Source organism: Lissotriton vulgaris, unplaced genomic scaffold (genome assembly GCF_964263255.1).
Source record: "Lissotriton vulgaris unplaced genomic scaffold, aLisVul1.2 SCAFFOLD_968, whole genome shotgun sequence".
NCBI classification, from domain to species: Eukaryota; Metazoa; Chordata; class Amphibia; order Caudata; family Salamandridae; genus Lissotriton; species Lissotriton vulgaris.
The window spans coordinates 742,669-764,180 of NW_028255614.1; the positions used below are offsets into that span (position 1 = coordinate 742,669).

The 21,512-nt window shown below is 43.1% G+C and overlaps 1 protein-coding gene across 1 annotated transcript in view; it reads right to left on the reverse strand.

The window, feature by feature from the left end:
* LOC147659060 (uncharacterized) overlaps positions 1-21,512 on the reverse strand; it is a 140,158-nt gene that overhangs the window by 66,795 nt on the left and 51,851 nt on the right. The window contains exons 4-5 of the mRNA XM_086951999.1: positions 12,517-12,636; positions 1,339-1,432 (exon numbers count right to left, since the gene is read on the reverse strand). Of these exons, the coding sequence (XP_086808125.1) occupies positions 1,339-1,432; positions 12,517-12,636 (214 nt within the window). The remainder of the gene's footprint in view (positions 1-1,338; positions 1,433-12,516; positions 12,637-21,512) is intronic.

Here is a 21,512-nt window from a genome sequence, read left to right on the forward strand (position 1 = left end):
TTTTATTTTAAATCGGAGCCACAGCCGGGTCTTGAGGGCGGGGCCATCCTCTGAGGGACAGTAGCAGGAGGAGTGGTGGGCACAGAGCACTGTAAACGCGCATGTAGGTTTGGCAGGCCGTCTTAGGATGTATACTTGGATATCTCCCGGCTGTTTATTGGAGATATCAGCCGAGCTCAGAAACACAGAGTCCTGCTGGAGTGGGAAACCAGCCCGCTCTGCCCAATTCCAGAGCTTCTCTCATGCTGGGTAATACCAGTATGAGAGCAACATCTGGATTGGCGCAGGGGAGTCTGTGAGCCAGTGTGTGCATTGTTGGGAGCTGAAGAGGTGGTGAGGCGGGGGGAGGTAAGCTAGAGGTAAGTTTATTTTATTTTTTTTGTCCTACACGCTGCCCCACTACTTTTCCCTGCTAGCAGCCGTCACTGGAGACCAGTACAGTGGAAAGGAAAACAAGGATCTGTAAAGGAAGAGAAAAAAAACCTAAGAATTACATATTGAAAAGAGAAATGTTCAGCTTCCCATGGAACACTGTGAGCCTGGCAGAGAGCAGAGTTCAAGGGGAGCTATTTCCACTCCACTTTGGCGACTGCCACAGAAAAAACCCTGTCTCCAAAGGAGACAATTTTGGTCCTGGGAATCTGCAGCAACTACAGGCCAAAGGAGCACATGGATTGTTATGGGGCATGGAACTGGATTTTTGAGATCAAACAATTAGGTTAGGAGTGGTGGGTATTCTTATGTACAAACAACAATTTAAATAAAACAGTTATTAAAAGGAAGCATGTGGAGGTTTCCAGGTATGGCAAGAAAATGGTACCTTTACTTGTCTCCAGACATATGGCACACTGAGGTATATTGGACTAGTTGAAGACAACTGATGGTCTTGTCAGGGGTCTCAAATAGATGGAATTCCCATAGTCAAGTTGTGACAGAATCAAGGCCATCTCTACTGGTGATATGAAATTCTGAGGCAATGAACAGGAGGATTTTTCGCATCTGATTAATATGTCAACAGCAAAAGCTACCCGGTTTCAAGCTTTGCAGTACCAAGGAGATACTGGAATCCACAAATCACTTTCACAGAGAGCTCACTCCATGTCAAAATCAACACATGCAATACTCAAGCCAAATTCACACTAGCTCCATTAAAGCACAAGTTCATAAACCACACCTCATTTCACCAGTATCAACTTTGACATTCCTCCAAGGAGTCCAGCAGCATACAAAGGCTGCAATGTGAGTGCTGAAATATACACACTGTCATTTGTCCAACCAGTCACACACCACCATACAGTCATTTTATCATACCTTCTCCCACCCATCCATCTTCCATACCTGCCAACTCAGTGTGGGTAATATCAACACCTCGTGTGGAGAGTGGAGCTTCAGGAGTAACAAAGAGATACTGAAGCCTTGGGATGATGCCTTCCTGCATGCAAAACAGAGAAATGTGTAAGAGAAAATTGGAGGCAAAAAATTCAAATAATCTAGTTTTTATCAGGGTGAACAGTTCAATTTCTGCTATCGGGTTTCCAGCTTTTTCTTACGTTCATGAAAGGTGCATTTACTGGAAGTCAGTAGAGAGAATAAACTCTAGAGTAATGTGAACTTAAAGCCAGGAATTCATACTTAACCCAATGTCTACATGTAACTCTGCTCCCATGCATGCCATTGGCGTTATCAGAGAATAGACAGATACTATTCTATCAGTATACCCGATACAGCACCAGAGTTTGAACACAGTTCCAAAATTATTTGAAGGAAATCTTTATACATACTATGGAGCATATTGTACAATTTTAGATTTTACAAGAATAATTGCAAATGTTATAGTTCTTCCTAGAGCAAAGCTAGACGAGACTAGTGCAAACTATAGTATGTACTAAGGTTTACAAGATGCTATGTGTTTTATAGAAGCTAAGAAAGCCAAAGAACTCGAAAGTCCTGTTAAGACCCACCTAACATTAATGAGTGTTTTTATTCACGCAGAAATCTTACCAATGGTGTAATATGAATCATAGACGTATGAATTGTGAGAGCAGCACTGGTGAGTTGTAAGACTCCATAACCTCCCTCTGCCACAACCTGATGATGATATGTGACTGTTTAACAGCAAATAGTGCATATGAAATGTTGACCCACAATTACTTTACCGTTGATGTTATGGTGGGGAATATATTATAGTTATCAACTTTGTGACCACAGTAATGAAAGATAATGACTTATACAGCAATAATGGATGGCTTGACTATCATAAAGACAGCAAAACATGGGTTAGGATTCAAGGAGTTGAGCACAACTGAACAATGAGAATTGCACTTGTAAAACTCATACAAAATGGATGGAGAAGGGAAATTAGATGAAGAATGTTAGTCAGTAGGAATAAGAGGGAAACCGCTCTTATTCCTGCTGACTAACATTTTTGTATGGTTAAAAGTTACTTATCCGTCAGAAGTGAAAAAGTTAGAAGGGGCATCGCAAAGACTTTCTTTGCATAAAAATTAAAATTATTTGAACATAATGTAGAAAGGGATGTGGTTAAAAATGCTATTGCTTTTGGTGACAGTGACAAAGTGAAGTTTATACTGGACAAAAAGAATGAATTGCGAGTTGATGAAAGAATCTGTAGGGAATGTTTTGACAGACCAATAAGTGCCGGGAGTTGGTACATTTCTATCCATGAATGTTGTATAACAAGAAAAAAAATAAGTCCACAATGCTTCAAATAATTACTAGAAGATCTGAGGATCTATCCTATTATCGGACTCCCATAAAATATATTTTTTGAATACCCATTTATTAAATATCTCGGTTATATTTTGCCCTTTTTCCTCTTAGGAAATAGGCTGTAGTGTGCCTGATTTTTTGGAGGATTTGTAACTGTATCATTTGGAATGTAAGGCAAATTTAATGTGTGTAAGGTAAGGCTCAGTAAAAGAAAGGACATTTAAAGACTGATGGTTCACATGTGAAGGCAGGTTCCTTGGGTTCTGAACAGCACTTGTAGGTCACATTATGTCCAATTAATTAAGATTTGTGAATTTAAAGTCAACGTAAGTTGATGCTCAACCATTTTCCTTTACAACGGTTTTTCATGAATACCCATTCTCAGATCACGATCTTCATTCATTGATCCTATTTCTAGCCTCCAAATCTTGGATGAGTGACAGACCAAAGGACATGGATTAATAGAAGCTGCCTTCCTTTTTTCCTTTTCATGCCTCAACAGAGGGTACATGGTACAGTTTAAAAATAAAGTGCTACATTGAAGAGCTTTCCCAAAAGCAATAGAAGAAATAGTTTGAGAACCAGGACATGTTGTGGGTGAGATTTTTGTTTTGCTATGTTCAATTTTGAACATTCTTTGCAACTAGCCTAACCTGAAATCAATCAAAGGATTATGAATAAATTGCCTGGAACTAAAAATATCAACAAGATTTTGAACCCTAAAAACCATTTCCCAGTATCTCCAGTTGTAGGTTGATCCATGTTAAAAGAAAATGTAACCTCTTCAACCCCCAGTTTTTATCATCTTGCGCTTGCTCATATGACTTTCTTTTTACAAAATACCTTACTGCATATGCTTTTAAATGAACCAGGAGGAATGCATCTTTTTAAGGCAACAGTCAGTATATATGGCTTGTTCCATTTTACTGTACTAGCCATGTCATCAAAATGGTTTGGCATTAAAACTGAATTACACTTCAGTTTTGCTGCAAAACAGTTAAAGTGTGTTTTAATGAGAGACGGTGGATGGGAGAGGAGGTTCGATTGCATTCTTAGTTGTGGATGGTGGAAGTTCAACAGGATTATTGAAGTATTGGATAACAACTGTTTCAGACATCTGGAAGTTTTGAATTTCAAGGTTTTACCGGAAGCAAGGAGTCAGCTCCGAGGCTTGGTTTTCTGCTGGAAATAGTAAGGTGCTTGGTCAGGCAAGACAGATTTTCTAAATGCAGACCCAGTAAGTGTACTGCAGCAAATTTGAAACCTAATCACCCGTCTTTAGGTATACAGTGCAAGACACTCAGGATCAATGTGATATAATCGAACTTCCTTTTGAATGAGGCAAGTCTCGGTGTGGATTGAAGAACAGTCTTAATCGGAGCTAGAGAAGCTTGAGGTGAGGGGCACCATTCAGAATGGCACTGTACAGTCACAAATGATATGGCCAATTCAAAAGATCAGTACTGACTGAGGATACCCAAACATTTTACTCATGCTGCTGGTTTTTCGACTTTGAAATGTGCTGGTTCCTGCTGCCAAGGCCTCAGTGCATGTGCTACTCTGTACCCCTCAAAGTTGTGTACAATTAACTAATACCCACCGGGCTGACTTAACTTACCTATCAGTTAAACGGTGGGGAAGGAACAAAAGATAAGCAGAGCTAGTAAGTTAAATGTCACTTGTGACCGGCAGCACTTAATTGTGCCATAACTACAGAGACATGGCGAAAACATGGCACTAGGTCTGCCATCAGTCAGGTCCGGCAGTTTCTAACCTGCCAGCTTGACATGGTAAGCTAAACCCTTTTGCCAAGTACAAACGTCTCTTTTTAATGTTAATATGTTAAGAACTTGGTAGCCCACAAGGCAGGGTGCTAAATAATAAAAAGAGGTGCATGTTTATGTTATGTCCTGAAAGAGAAAACTGGAAGTTTCCGTTTTCACTATAGCGAGGCTGGTAGTCACATTGGCTTACATGGAGTGGCGTTAGTCATCGCGCTAAGTGATTAACTTCCAACTTCCACTTGGGACTACCAAAGACAGTACTAAAAGGTATCAAATGGATAGTTGCATTAAAACTGACTTTATCATTGAAGTCAGTTTTAATGTAACTTTTAAAGCGAAGGGAACTTTAGAAAGTCACCACTTCTTTTGCCTAGAGCTGTGGTAGCTGTTGCTAACTGCCTGCAGCAGTTGAAACTTGAGACAACAGGTTGTCCACTTGCTAAGACGTTCGATATGCTCCCAGGAACTAGGAACAAAGAGAAACCAATCGTGGGTCAAGGTGTGACCTTCTCCCACAGGATGACTACCAGGCGGTGGCTGCAGGCGGCTACCTTTAAAGAGGCTCTTGCCTCATTTAATCAAATGCAACTCACACCTTGACAGGCCCGCTCCTTTGTGTAGAAAGATAAGCTGGCATCTCCTCCTTGTGCAACCTCAGGAACCTGCAAAGAAGACTGTGCCTGATGTGCCTATTTGTGGAAAAGAGCTCCAGTTGTGCAAGGACAGAGGAAGTGATTGCAAGGTCTAGTTGGCTAGTCTCTTGTAAAACTTCAGGGCCATCAACAGTTGAGGAAACCTGCACACCTCGAGAGCCTGGCTGCCCAAGAATTCCTAACTGCTGATGGACACCGAAGTACCCACTGGAAGATAGAGTCCCGGCCCTCACACGGTGCCCTCAAGTCCATTGGGCCCGGGACCAAAGTCAGAGTGAACTCTGGTCCCCCAAAATTAAATATTGACCTCCCTGTAAGGAACAACTGAGACCACTGTAAAGGGAGACCAGTTGACCAGTGGATATAGGACATGCACTAGCTTCCTTTAGTGCAACGAGGGAGAGCGAGTCCTGAGGCCACAGACAACCCTTGATGCTTGTGGATATCTAGGTGGCCCCAGGAACACTCACTATATCTCTTCAGCACCTTCAGAATTCTGTATCCCAAGCATCAGTAGCACTTTTTTGATGGACTGTGGTAAAGGATAAATGTTGAAGTTGACATCCTTGGTGTGGTTTCCCCCAACCCTTTTCCCTTCACTCCTCCTGTTTTGCTGAATTCATTGTTGTTGGCCATACGACTCTTTGTATGTTTCCACTGCTAACCAGTGCTAAAGTGCTTGCGCTCACTCCTATAAAGATGGTAAAATTGTCTTACACCTCACTGAAATATTTCATTTACTTGTAAGTCCCCAGTAAAGTGGTATGCCACATAACAAAGGCTGGTATATTAAATGCTACTAGTGGGCCTGCATCACTTATTGTGCCACTCACTTAAATATCCCTTTATAAACTTGCCCCAGGCATGCCATTGCAGCCTGTGTGTGCAGTTCTAAACTGCCAATTCAACTTAGCAAAATAAACCTTTTGCCAAGAATAAAATTCTCTTAATGCATATAAGTCACACTTACACTGATATAGAATTACACAAATATCGAATATAAAATATCGAATACAAAAATATCGAATTCCTATCTACAAACAGGTAAGTACAAAAATATCGAATCAAAAATATTGTTAAAAAAAAGTTAAAATATAAAAAAAATTTAATGTCTTAAAAATAATTTAAAATTAATGAAATATTTAAAATAATTAACTAAAATATACTTAAAAATACTTAAATAACCTTAAAATTATTAAATAATTAATGTAGGTTATAAAAAATTAAACAATTTTATTTTTCAAAACATATACAATATTTTTACCGTAGGAGAGCGGGAGGGAAAAATTTACTATTACCACTCCAGTGAGTGCAACAGTAGGGAAAACGTTGGATAGCGTAGGGGTAAAAATTACTATTCCCACTCCAGAGAGTGCAACAGTAGGGAAAGCGTTGGATAGCGTAGGGGTAAAAATTACTATTCCCACTCCAGAAAATGCAACAGTAGGGAAAGCGTTGGATAGCGTAGAGGTAAAAATTACTATTCCCACTCCAGATAATGCAACAGTAAGGAAAGCGTTGGATAGCGTAGGGGTAAAAATTACTGTTCCCACTCCAGTTAGTGCAACAGTAGGGAAAACGTTGGATAGCGTAGGGGTAAAAATTACTATTCCCACTCCAGTGAGTGCAACAGTAGAGAAAGCGTTGGATAGCGTAGGGGTAAAATTTACTATTCCCACTCCAGTGAGTGCAACAGTAGGGAAAGTAAAAACTTCATATATTAATTAAAAATTTATATATATTAATACCAATAAAAAATTAATTAAAAGTAATTACCAATTTGATATAATATAATAATTAATCAATTACAAATACAAATAAAAATTAATTATTAAAATTCATTACCTGTTAATTCAAATTAATTACCAATTACCAATTAATTAATTTGCAATTAAAAATGAATTAACAATTAATTCAAAATAAATACCAATAAATAAATTAAAATATTTAATTAATGACAATTAAATTACTTCCCACCATATTCCCCTATACACCCACAACCAGCTACAGAATTAAATTACGCAAAAATTAAATAACATAAAATTCATTGCTCAAAATAAATTATAAAATAAATATACACTTTTCACACATATACTAACATACAAAAAACTTTAAAAAAATCGATATTATTTAAAATTCGATATATTTAATACCTATATTATATACTTCGATATTTTGTCTTTCTATATTTATGAAATTAAATTACTTACCTTACATTCGATATTTTTGTTGACTATATTCTGTCCATTCGATATTTTGTCCAGCCCCTATATTTTGACTTCGATATTAGTGCTATTCTATATTTTTGATTCAATATTTTGTCTGTATACCACTTCTTGGGTTACCTTATTACATTTAATAGGTGATCATTTGTGTTTGGGAGAACGAGAAATATTAAGTTTGGTGTCTGAGGAATTGTAATTTAACACCTTCGCTGCGGCGGCTATTCCGCCGCAGCGCTAACGGTCGCGGGTGGGCGCGCGGCTCATCTGCGCTGGTGACAGAACCGTTCCGTCATGGCTCACGGATGAGCTGTGCTTGTGACAGAACCGTTCCGTCACGGCCCCGCCCGCTTAATGAAACGCTCCGCGCAGGCGCGAAATCAGCTCCGCGCAGTCGCGGGGAGCGGGCCGTGATGGAACCGGTCAGTCATGAGCACAGCCCACCCGAGGGGCGTGACGGAACGGTTCCGTCAATAGCGTCGAAGTGGTTAAAACCATTTTTAATGGTAAAGTCAGAGTTTAAGTCATGATTTTGAAACTACTATATTTACATGTATAATCACATGATTAGGTGTAGCTGGTGGTAGGCCACTGTGATTTCAACCCGACAGCCACGCAATAGAGGGACTGGTGTTGGCAGGATGTGTAGGGAGATGGTTCTTTATATAGTATACCAAAAAGCAGTATATTGTGCAAAGACTCCAAGTATCCCCAATAAGTGGTCAGGGGCTTGCTCTAGAAATCCTAAGGTGCTCTCTTAGGGGGCAGTATGGTCAAGCAGCCTTAGTATTATTAGAGAGCAGTGTTAGACATCTGCTGCACACACACAGTCGATAACTGATGCAATAAGGAGATCCTCACCAATTTATAAAAATGAAACTTATCTTCTATAGTTTTAGGCACCAAGATCATCTGGATCAGGTAACTACGATTCTAGTTATACATTTTTACAGTTTTTAAAAGTCGCCACTTAGGGCAATTTCTGGAGCAGTAATGTTATTCTATAGAGGAAAGACATATACTGCATACAAGTACTTTACAGTGACTTACAGGACCAATCTTCTGGACTTAAGGGCAGTATGGGGCAGGGTCCAAGGCAGCACCAACCGCTCACCACAGGCAGCACTGGGGTGGCCGGGTGTAGAGGTGCTTTTCAGCATCAGGTGGCCTGTGTAAGTCAATGGGCATCGGACCGGTCAAAAAGGGCTGCAAGCTTGGACGGAGGTGGGCGGCTGATGTGGGCGGCTGATTAGTCCAGCTGAACCAACAAGGGGGCTCACGTCTCCTGATGATCTGAGACGAAGGGTCACCTTTGGTCTTCTTCTCCTTGGACCGGAGTGGCTGGGTGCAGACACGGTCTCAGGTGTTGGGTTTTAATGACCGGAGGCACTCGCTGTAGAAAGGAGGCCTGCACAAAGAGGCTGCAGGAGGTGTCGGGAAGTCCACTGTTGGCAAACCAAAAAGTGGGCTTTGTCTCTGGAGGGTGTGGGGATCACACTGGTACCATTGGTCCACTTCAACTCGGGCTAGGGGGCACAGGTGCAGTGGTGCTTTCTGGTGTCTGGCTTTTGGCAGTCTGCAGTCCTTCACCACAGAGGGAAGACAGATTTTCATACCGAACACTGTCTGCTCTTCGAAGCTCCCTGCCCTGGAATGCTAATTTACAAGTCATCCTGCTGGTGGGGGTGTAAAACACCTGCCAGGGCAGGTTTTATTCCTAACATCCTGAGTGTGTAGGCCCCCACCCCTGGGGGTCAGAAACTTGTCTGTGGTGTGAGGCTGGTCAGAACTAGTCAGCCAGCACACTAGTAGTTGTTAGGTTTTCAGCTGGCACCTCTAAGGTGCCCTCTAGGTGCATGCATTAATAAATCCATCACTGGAATCAGTGTGGGTTTATTAATACAAGATGTTCGATACCAAACATCTTAGGTTTCAGTGAAGCCATTATGTTGCTGGGGAACTTGTTTTTACCAGTGCAAAACACATGCACTTATAATGGCTTCCCTGGTCACTTCCACTGGCAGTAATTGAACTGGCCAGCACAGGGGCATATCATCTCATGCAGATATGTCCAAACGTAGTATAGTGCACCTGCCTTAATGCTGTAAGGCTTGCTGTAGGGGTGACTTACCTATACTGCATGCATTGTCCGCAGGCATGGCACAAAGGGATGTGTGCCACGTCATGTTTTCACTTTTGTCAGCACCATGACACGCAGCCTGCAATGGCAGTCTGCATGAGTTAGGTGAGAGGTATCTTAGAATGGCACAATACATGCAGCAGTCATTAGGGACCCTCTTTAGTACCCATGCCCTAGGTACCTAAGGTGCCATTTACTAGGGATTTACAGGGGTGCCAACGGTATTGCCAATAGGAGGGAACAATTGTACAGTTTTAGGGAATTAGATCTGGCACTGGGGACCTGGATAGCAGACACCCAATGTACTTTCAGTCAAAATTGCATTGAATACCAGGCATAAAGTGGGGGATGACCATGTCAAAAAGGGACATTTTCCTACAGGATGGGAAGTCGGAGGTGGCACCTGTCAAACTTGCACTTCAAAGACACTGCCTCAGCTCACACAGAAAGAACTTCACACTGGCTTATTGAGAATGCAGACAGATTGGGACCAGGGCAAGGGGCAGGACATTCAAGACACTGCCCAAAGTTTCTTCCATTTCAAAGCTGGCAACAGGTATGAAAACCGGATCCTCAGATTCACTCTTCAGTACACTCCTAGACCTGTGGATGCTGAAGGAGGACTGCCCTGCTATCTGAAAAGGAAGACTGGACCTGTCTCCTTCATCCCAGGCTACCTGATTCCCCCAAGGACACATTATCTAGTCTCCTGTTCTGAGTGACAGGAACATAACAAGCTGCAGTGGCCTCTCTGCAACTGCCAAGCTGGCTTGCTGCACTGGACCTGCAAATGGGCCTGACTGAGCCCTGCTGACCTCTGCTGCAATGAGTTCCTGATCCCCAAGAGGTGCCTCCCAGGCCCTGGACCCTTTGTATGGCATTAGCTGAGCTCCTCTTGGAAGAAAAGAAGACGTCCTGAAATGTTGTGCTCTTTGCAACTGTAAAAGGGACTGTTCGCACCAAGCTCTCACCACCTGCACTGACCTCCAACGCAATGCTCCAGTGAACTAGACTATTCACTCTATAGCGACGGCCAGCAATGCGAGATCTACAGCATCGACAGCCCACAGTGACCACCAACGGGAAGCTGCAGCAACAACCATCCACAACGAACGATAGGATCTTCGCACTACAACGACGACCATCCAAGAAACCCAGCCTGCTCAGCAACTACCATCCACAATGCTAACCCTGCTCCTCGTGGCCTCACCACCCCAAACTGGACTCTTCATGCTGGACTTTAAGAAGGTAACTTTTTCAGCAGGACAAACCTGGTCCCTGTAGCCGAACCATGCTCCATCGCGGTCGGCCTAAACTTGTGACTTTCACCCAGTCTCGCACTACCAGCTGGCCGCAAGGGGCACTTGGTGCTTTTAAGTGCTATGCTTTCCTTAAATCTTTGAAATTGCATATCTCTGGTTCAACTGATTGGATGTTTGTTATTGTGGTGTCAAATAATTCTTTACATTTTTCTAAATTGGTGAGGGTTTTTTTTGAGTGATGTTTTCACTTGATTACTGTGTGAGTGGTGCATAAATACTTTACACATTGCCTCTAAGTAAAACATGACTGGTTTTGTGCCAAGCTACCAGAGGGCTAACCACAGGTTACTTTAGTGACTTTTTGTGGCTCACCCTGAGAAGGATTGCGGCTGTTACTTGAGAAGGGCTAACATCCCCCTCAACCAACAACCTAATTTCTGACAACAACAAAAAAGAGAGGACCTTGAGATTGCTGGACCTAACAAGTCATTTTCCTCCTGGGCCTAAGTGGTCCCTGTGACTGGCTCCTAATCTGTTGGGGCCTGTTCAAGAGGAGATTGGTAGTCATTCTGGCCTACTGGCTCAGAAGCTGCTTCGCCAATGACAATGATTTATCGTACTTAAAAGAACTTGCTTTCCATTAAAAAACATTTGTATCTCTTGTTCCCCTCAACAGATTGTTGTCTGTTTGGTTACATTTAAAGATAAAAAAGACACTCTACTTTTATCAATTAGTGCCATATTTTTATTGTGTCAAGCATCTTACCTAATAACTGTTTTAGTATTTCTAAATGCTTTACACTTGTTTTTCTGATTAAGCCTGACTGCTCTGTGCCACATCTACTCAGGACTGAGCTAAGGCTTTTAGTAACAAAACCTAACTGGACCTGATAAAGATTACATTACAACTACACCAGATAATAATCCACTTTCCTACATGTGAAATACTGACCTTTTTGTTGTGCTCATTGTTTGCATGGTATTGAGCAAATATTGCAGTCAGTGGAAACTTGTGAGGACCGCAGGCCTAGCTGGACGGACAGACATGTACAAAGGACAGAAGTCATGATAAACTCTCCTGACTGACTTGACATGTGCAATACATGCTGATACCATTGTAAAGAGTGATTTATGTCCCTTTCTACATTGTATAAGGTTGACGCTAATAAAATGGCAATCATCTCAACAAAAAAATACTAAACATATCTTGATTATGTACCAGCTAAGGGCCAACAAGTATTTACGAGTGATCACTTGTGAATAGGGGCCAATATTGGACAGGTGGGACACCCATAAGAAGAAGAATGCTAAGATTGAAAGAGCTGTACATCTATATAGCATTGTTGCTTCTTCCATACAGTGAGCTACGTTTCTTCGATTAAACAACTGCGTTCATCTTCAATGCAAAGCTTACTGGAGTCTTTGAGCTGCATACCAATAATCGACGACCACACGTTGCTCGTTCAAATAAAGTAGGCAGGTGTTTTTAGAAGAAGGACACAACCATAGTTGTTCTCTTTGCTGTTCAGCTATTTGTAGGGAAAATAGTTATATACAATGTAATAAATGAAACTTGACCTATGGCTGTGAACATTCTAAAGAGATTGTCAGATGAGGAAGGTTCGCCTATTAAATCCATCAGCCTCCTCCTTTTGCTTCGAAATATGGCTAAAATAATTCAAGTCAATACTGTTAAAAATTAAATATCTTTCAGCATGGCACTACCTTTTGAAGAGTGTTAGCTAGGGTCGTTTTTCCAACACCACCGTGCCCACACATAAAGAGTTTTACTCTGCTGCGATGTACCGGGTCGTAGTTTTTCAGCAACTTGGATCTCTGCTGTTCCTAGAGTATGAAATGAGACATGAGAAATAGTTTATTAAAAGAAGAAGCATAGGAGAAAAGGGAAGAGTTTGGAGAAGGGGAAAGGATGCTCAATAAATGTGAAGAAATATTCGAAATGACAAAGAGGAGGAAAGAAGAGAATAGAAGAGCAGTGAAAGAAGAATAGTGAATAAGAGGTAAATTAGAATGATAGGTGAGTACGAGAAACACAAAGCAAGAACCAAAAATGTATTAAAAAAAGTAGGATAGACAATGTGAGACAAAAGGATAAAGCTGAAAAGGAGAACAAAGTGGGAGAAAACAAGGATGAAAAAAGAACCAATACGAAAACAAATAAGAAAACAATAACAGAGGAAGAGATAGAGGCAAAAGCTAACATAGAAAATTATAAACAAGTGAGTAATTGAGGAAAAAGAAGACGAAGCAGGAAAAGAGGACACAAGAATGAAGAGTGAAAATGGGCATGTGCAAAGAGTAACATATATAAAACAAAGTAAAATAGTTGGAACTTTTTCAGGAGTCCCATGGCAATCAAGGTTTACTTAGCTCCACGGGTAACAAAGGAAGGCTTTTACCCCGGTGTCCTGAAGCTACACCTTACTGTTGAATCCAAAATGAAGCACCTAGTAAACCCCTATCAGGTGTTTAAAAAGAAGCAGTCCAAGGCTTACTCAAGGAGTTGATGTGGGGTAGAAATGCAGAACTCAAAGCATTTAACCAGAATTAATAAATCATTATCCAGTCAATGCTTTTACTGAAGAAGGCAAATTACTTTATTTGTGACGCACAGCTTAACAATATACGTGTGATGTGGAGGGTAAAAGAAGATACTGCACGTTGTCTTCACTAAGAGGATAATTCTGCTCTGAAATTATTCCCAGATCATTTACTCATCAGTGTTTAACACAATTAGGCTTACCCAACACCAATGGACACAACCTTCTCCCTTGATCTCCCGGCTATGGTTCTGTTACTACTAATATGGGTAAGGTGTTGTCACCTCAACACTTATGTATAACTTTTGTTGTAACATATAGAGTTACTGTGAACCAAGTAACTATGGGTGAACACAATATCTTGATAATGTGAAATATCACCAGTCTGCTGCACTTTGCAGGCTTAGAGGTGGTGGCACTCCCACCTGTATTTGCACAAAGATGCACCGACACAAGCATGCTGAATCGGCTACAACCCGTTGGTTTCCACAATGGACTCCAAGTGGTAGTTTGTGCCTCAGAACATGCTTTCAGGTCTGAAGATGTAGGGCGGCACATGCGCAGCTCTGCAGAGGATGCAATCATTCACACTCAATATGAGGAAGTCTTCACTGCAGAATCTTGCTAGGGACCAGACTCAACCCACTTCTCAAGCAAGTGAAGAGACTACCCTAGGTTGCAGTAGTTAATCTGGTTGAGGGGCATAAATGAGTAACCACTGACTGCTGTTGGAAGTTTGTCTGGTACCAAGCTGTGTCAGGCACTTTTACTTCTTTTGATCAAACTGCTAAACGCGGTTACAATTTTTGTTAGCTCCAAAGTGTCACAGGTACTACTGTTGTTATTCTTGAAATCGCTGATCGTAATGGTTATTGTTTTATTCATCAGATAATAAGGAAAGTAGAATTGAACATAATGCACATGTACCATGTCCAATCTAGGTCCAAATTGGCCATATACCCAATTTTTTAGAATATTCACTGGCTATCTAAATGTGTTACATATGGAAATGTATCTTATGTTGATCTATCACATATCTAACCTGGATCCGGCTAACAATGACGTACATTACAAATCCCTGTTTTTAAATACAAAGTTTTGTTTTGTTATCAATAGATGAGTTACTTTTTACATTTGATGTCCAATTTGAAGATGGCTATGCTTATCGGATTGCACAACTGAACTATCGCTTCTCAGCTGACTTCTTAATGACTAGGCCTTTGAGTAAGGCTTCTCAAGAAATCTGTGCTGAGCTCCAGAATTAGAATGACCCCATGGCAAAGGAATTTGGTTCAGTCACTTCTTGCAAGACAGCATGACTGCAAGCAATGCTTTAAACAAGCATTTACAATGCAACGATCTCACCTTTGCAAAGGTTAGAGCTATTGGCATTGTTAATGACAACATTTTTATTTATGTGTTGGGCTTGAAAAATGTCATTGTCATTTACAATGCCAATAGCTTAATCTCTCGCAAATGCCACACACAAACACACAGACCCACACAGAGCCCCCCACACACGCACACACAGAGTCCTATACACACACACATCCAGACACACACACAGCCCTACACATACACAGAGCCACACACACACAGACAGAGCCACACATACACAGACAGAGCCACACGTACACTGACAGAGCCACACACACACACACACACAGACAGAATGAAGTGCTCAAATACCAGAGTGTTTAAGCACTAAGGCTATATTTCCATAAATCACAAGGTTAAAGCCATGAATATTATACAGTTAAGAAATATTGATATAAGTGGAGTGTGTCCTCGAAGACATTAAATATCAACGTCTTTCCTCCCAAACCCGAGAGTTAGAAAGTGCTGTAAACCCAGATCTATCTATCGGAAGGGTGCACGTTTACCCAACGCTTCGCTTCCGCACAGTGCATATCTACCTTTGTTTTGACCAGACCCAATATGTCTTTTTTCTCTTAGAGTCAAGAACCCATGGTTTAAACAGCCAGTAGTGTGTCCTGGAAGGAACGCTTGTGGCCTTAGAACGTGGTTTATTTGTATTTTTTTAAGGAAGGATGTTGAATAAAATTCCTCCTCTTGAAGCTACAGAGTTTGCAGAAGGGAAGGTGCAAGGAGGGAGAGTATGCGCACTGCGGGAAGCACAGGTCACCTTCGTAAGCCTCAAGAATGAAGAACTCCGCACACAACCAGGAGGCGAAGGGCACAGGCGAAGTGCTGCTCGGAGCCATGGGAGGCGGCACCCCAAGACACTACGGATATTTTGCCACAGGAAACCGCCCAGGAGTAACTACTTTTTATCCAGGGTAGAAATATACTAGTATATTAAATCATTAGGCCAAATAAAGAAGCGAACTCCCACAACCAATTTAACCATCAAGTAAACGTCAACGGAAATCCGGCCGCACCCCCACGATCTCACAAATATCACCCTAGGGTACTGAAGAAATTTCAATAAAATTGCTATATAATTAACTATAGTTCTCACAATTCTTGTAACCCAGGTTCCATTGCTTCGAAAACCGACCAAGCTCTTTTTTTGTTGTTTTTTAAACCACACCTGCCATTGCCTATTTAAAAGGGAGTGTTTTTGTCATGGTAAAAACATTTAATTTCTTTTCAACTGTTTCCAACTTTACACAGTAACCACTCCACTCGGAGTCAAAGGATGTTAAAATTCGTATTTTAAGTGTGAGAAATAAAAATATTATTTGTTTCCTATACACACGTGCACGTACCCCTCTTATAGCAAATAGATGATTTAGATAGTCCTCTCTGAACTTGTAATATGTATGCTTACCGGTCCGTGGAAGGGGGCCCGGGCCAAGGGCAGCAGCCTGAGGCAGGCGACCTACAAAGTGCGGACATGCTGGTGTCAGTTCTGGAGCAGCTCCTGTGAAATGTTACAACCAGCAAATGAAACAATATACGTGGCGACGAACATCGCCATCTTGGGACACGCTACCTTTGTATTTATTCATGGCTGTGCAAAGGCTTTATTTATTATACCTGAACCATCCGTTTTGAAATCAGTGCTTTAAAAATGTAAATGCGTCCATCCTCATTCTTTCCTCTAACAGCAATTTACCTTCAATACGTATATATGTAATTAAGGGATCTCCAGCAGTGCCCAATCCTCTAGCTCCCCTCTCATGCCTCGATGCCCCCGCTTCTCGCCGAGGCTCCACCGGCCCCCTAGGCTGCAAGGTCCCCCGCCATGCGGGGCTTTGCGTTTCTTCTACATCAGGGCAGCGCGAGCGGGGAGAGCTGCAGAAGGGCGCTTTTATTTCCCTGCTCCTGGAAAGGGCACGCGGGGAGGGCTGTCCACCTTGTGGAGGAGAGAGAGGGGTACTCTGGAGTGGCAGCGGAGTCAAAGAGGGCCGAGACTACAGTGGGGCCCAATTTCGGCAACGATGAAGCAGGCGTGGTCGCCGCCGATGTCATGGCCCGGGCATAGCTGGAACTCCAGAGGCATGGCTGGAGCTGTGTGTAGAGCCTGCGGGTTGCTGGTGCTACAGTAGTCGTGAGTCCCGGGCGTGACTGCCAGCCAAGGATCTTCCACGGAGGAGAGCAGAGGGGGAGGTGTTGCTCACGAGGCAACCTGACAAGGGACAAAGCTGCGTAATCGCTCTGCAGCCAATCAAGCACCAGCACCGAGGAGGAAAGCAGGGGACTTGCGCTGCATGCCTCTCTCCTAGGTTAGCGTTGGTGTCAACATCTAGGAACCATTGATTCTATTTGTTGCAGAGTCCGTCCCTCCCCGGTCGGCGGCAGTACAGCCAATGGCAAGGTTAGGAAGAAAGAGCGGGCGGGAAGACAGAGTCGAGGGGATGACTCACTGTATGAGGAGGAAGAGAAAAGCAGGGGTGGAACTACCACCCACATCAACTCATTCGCGCGCCCCAAGGCTGTAACAGTTACCACTGGGTGTCAGTTTACTTCCACCTACTCTCTAACACTTGCGTGGCAACTGTAAAAACAAGCCTCTGATGACGGGGTCGGCTGAAATGGGGGCAGGCACAGGAAGGGGCTGAAGCACCACCATCTTTCTACAACGCGATGCAGAAATGCCTCTGAGAAACGCAGCCTCATTTTGGGATTCGGGGCATGTTTTTCGTGCTCTCCCCTTCCCATTGGCTGGAAGGTAAAATTCCAGCCAATGGGAAGAGGAGAGAAAGAAAGTAAAAAACACACTCCGAATCCCAAAAAGACGGGGCTTAAACGGATTGACACCCCTCTCCTCCAATGGCTGGCCTCCATTTAGGAAGCCAGCCAATGGAGAAGAGGGGCGGGTTTAAGCCCCTTACTGAAAAACGTAAGATCTCCCCTGCAAGACTGCGCAAGTGCAGCCTTCGCAGGCGAAGACCTAAAAAGGACTGCAATCCATATGCATTCACAGAATAATAAGCATAAATAAATATTGTTATTTGATTTCATAAAAAATCATAAAAGGGTGGAAAACCCCCCTTACGCTCCTGGGTAGAGCAGTGTTATACAAAATGATGGCCCTAGCCTAGATTTCTCTATGCCCTTGACAATACGCCCTACCCGGTTCCACCCCGGTACTTTAAGCAAATAGCAGCGCAAGTGTCCGCCCTTCTATGGGGTCACCGCCCGGCACGCATAGCACAAGTTAAACTGTGCAGAGGTTGGTATGATGGCGGGATTGCGCTCCTGAACTTACAACTATATTACTGGGCGGCACAACTTAAAACCCTCAATCAATGGATCCACGGACCTCATGACGACCCAGCATATAGGGCGGATAGGGCACAGTTGGGCACGAATAACATGCTAGCCGTGCTCTACAACAGAGGGCTCGTCTTGAAACTGGAGGGGCCCACAAAACAAACGGTCACACTATGGTACACGGCGCAAGCAAAACTGGGATGGAGAGGGGTGATAACTAAACTTAACCCGCTCTGGGACACCAAGGCTTTGGGGCATTTGCGACGCAGTAAGGGATTCACACAGTGGGATAATATTGGCATCTCCACAGTGGGAGATTTATGGGATAAAGGAACAGTGATACCCCTTGTCCAGCTTCAACAGCAATATGACCTGGGCCCGAAAGAGACATATAGATACGTACAAATTAGACATGCTTTGTTGGCGGCACTCCCGCCGGATACTGACGTCCCGGAGGCCTTCCCGCTAGAAGACCGTTTACTTACTGACTACATGCAGAAACGCGCCACGTCACTTACGTACCGAAAGTTACTCAATAATCTACCAGACCCCACGGTCACACTACCGGAGAAATGGGTGGCGGAGGTGGGAGACATGGAAGACACAGAATGGATAGAAGACCTGGCGTCCACCAAAGGAAGTAGGAATTTCTAACAAGCTTAGGCTAGTACAGCTTAAAATCCTACATCGCATATACTATACCAGAACCACCTTGCACAAACTACAAAGGGCACAACATCCATTTTGCCTTCAAGGGTGCAGGGAGGAAGGTACTTTTATCCACACCATATGGGAGTGTCCAGCAATAGTAGAATATTGGCGCCAGGTGTTACGCACAATATCACAAACACTGTAGGTTTCCCTTCTGCCTGAACCGCGAAAATGTCTCTTAAATATGTGGGAACCCAATGATCTCACATGCCACAGACTGACTTGGGTCACGCTAGGCCTCATGATTGCCAAAAGGGATATAGCACAGAAATGGGGTGCGACAGACCTGCCCTCGCTGACAACCTGGTGCAGGAATATGGATCTTGCTTTGATCACCGAATGCACAGTGTTTGCAGCCAGGGGATGCCCGTGAAAATGGACTAAAATCTGGGCGGCCTGGAACGCATTCCGAAGAGACATATGTGACCCGCTGCCGGAGTCTGACGTAGACTGCTCAGATGAAGAGTTAGAGGGGGCGTGAGGATAGGGAAGGGAATGAGGAATTGTAGAAACTGATACGAAGGATATAATGTACTATTGCTATTATACGAACTTTATGTTTGACCATGTATAACTGCACCGATGTGAGATGATTGTCTGTTAACTGTCAAGATTGCCAATTTGAAGATTGTCTTGAATAAAAACTTAAAAATAAAAAAAAAGGGTGGACAACCACCATACATGAAATGTACATTTTGGAATAACAACAGATAAGTATAAAACATACAGACGATACCATAAGTGAGTTTCTAGACGGGTAATACTAAAACTTGTTAGGTTAGTTTTTCCTTTTTTCCAGTTCTGTTGCTGCGGTTTTCAGGAATTTTGTGGCTCTACAGGACAGTTGGATTGATAGTCCTCCAAGGCATTAGATGACAGCTGCTCTACATGACCTTATTTGTTCTTCCTAAAGGCTTCCCAGAGGACCGTTCTTCGAGTCTCTGCCAGGGAGGGGCAGATGCATAGTAAATGTAGAAAAGACTCATCCCCTCCTCCACTAGGAGGCATTCCTTGGATTGCCAGGGGTATTTCCATTTTGGTGTCAGGTCTTTTGATGGAAATGACCCCAGCCGCAGTAACATTAGGTAGTGCTTTTTCTCCTGGGAAAAGTGGTCTAGCAGGTAAGGTTGGGGTTTCAGCCGCTGATAGCCTTGGATCACGGCCAAGGCGTGTTTTTTTTTTTAGAAAGCTAATTTTGTTATTGATAAGGTAGTCCGTTTGATTGCCTTGTTAACTACAGTTTTGAAACTGGAATAGGTGGGGAGGGTGAGCCAGGCCTCCTCGAGCTGCAATGCCGCGAGGGAGTCCTTCAGAACACTGAACGTTGAGTTACATAGCCTGTCTTGGGTTTCGATTTCCTCCCAGCAGTGGTGCGCAAGGGATTATCCTCTGCATCCCGCATTCCCCAGTAATATTTGGCTAATGCCCCTTGTCTATCATGAGTCTGGTTTCTTAGTCCATACTCAAGTTGTATTTGGGAGTTGTGTCCGGGGATCAAGAACAGGTCCTTAAAGAAGTGCACACCCTTGTTTTAACCCATTATGAGTTTGGAACGTTTTTGGTTATGTTGTGCCTGTCTCCTTTCCGGATCTGAACCCACGTCTGTGAGAACAAGTTGAAGATGGCATCCAAGAGTTTAGTTGGAGCACCCCAGTTATGCATTTTTGCCCATAGCTTGGCTCTCTGGACTTTGTCAAAGGCTGCTTTGAGGTCTATAAACCATGCGTAAAGAGGCCTGGATTTTGCAAGGAATTGGTTGGCTAGCAGGGTGACCGCGGAGATGTTTGTGAGTGTGCCCATCCCTGCCCTAAATCCTGATTGGGTGTATGGAATGAGGTTACATCTTCTGACCCAATCCTCCAAGTCAGCCAACAAGTTTGATACATACATTTTTGCCTCCACATCGATTAAGGCTATCAGACGGTAGTTAGAGGGGTCGGAACGGGAGCCTGACTTGTGTATTGGGTTCAAAATGCTGCCTCTCCAAGAGTCTGTGATGATACACAATTCTAAGATGGAAGAGAAAAGTGGCGTGAGGAGTTCAGACCAGAATGAAGGATTATACCGGAACAAGCCATTTGGCAGCCCGTTGGGTCCTGGAGCTCCCCCTGGTTTGAGTTTTTAAAAATACTTGCTCTTTCCGGATTTGCAAGAAGTATTAAGGTGTTTCTGGGTTAGAGGTGATTTTGACACGACCTGCTACAATTGCCCACACGCCTGGTTCTGAACCACATGTTGCCGGACAGACAGTTGCCATTTCATTGCATAAATGATCGATGTGGGCTCTCCAGGAGTCCTCCATTATGTCCGAGTTGTAATGCCGGTTCTTGCTGTTTGTTAAGTGGTTGATTATTTCCCAAAAGAGCCTAGAATCCCTTTGTTTGGTGGAATGGTGGAGTTTGGCCGCCTGATTGCAGAATTTTTGATTTCATTCTAGGATAAGGCGCTCCCATGTCTGTGTGTTTATGGGTTCGATTTGAAATCTTTCCAGGAGGTGGGTGCATGTCCCCATGATGTCGTTGATCAAATCCGTTTTCCATGCAAGACGTTTTAAATTGTAGCATTGCGTTTGTTGGGATAATACTCTGGCTGGCACTGGGTTATCTATGTTACTTAGCAACGTGAACGATTGCGATTGGCGGTCGATTTTAGTCCTGTCCATTATTTGGAAGTTTGAGATCGATGGGAAAAGGTCGTGATCTGTAAAAGTGTAGTCTATTGTTGAAGCTGATTTTTGGGTGATTCTGGTGTATGCTGCTAGGCTGT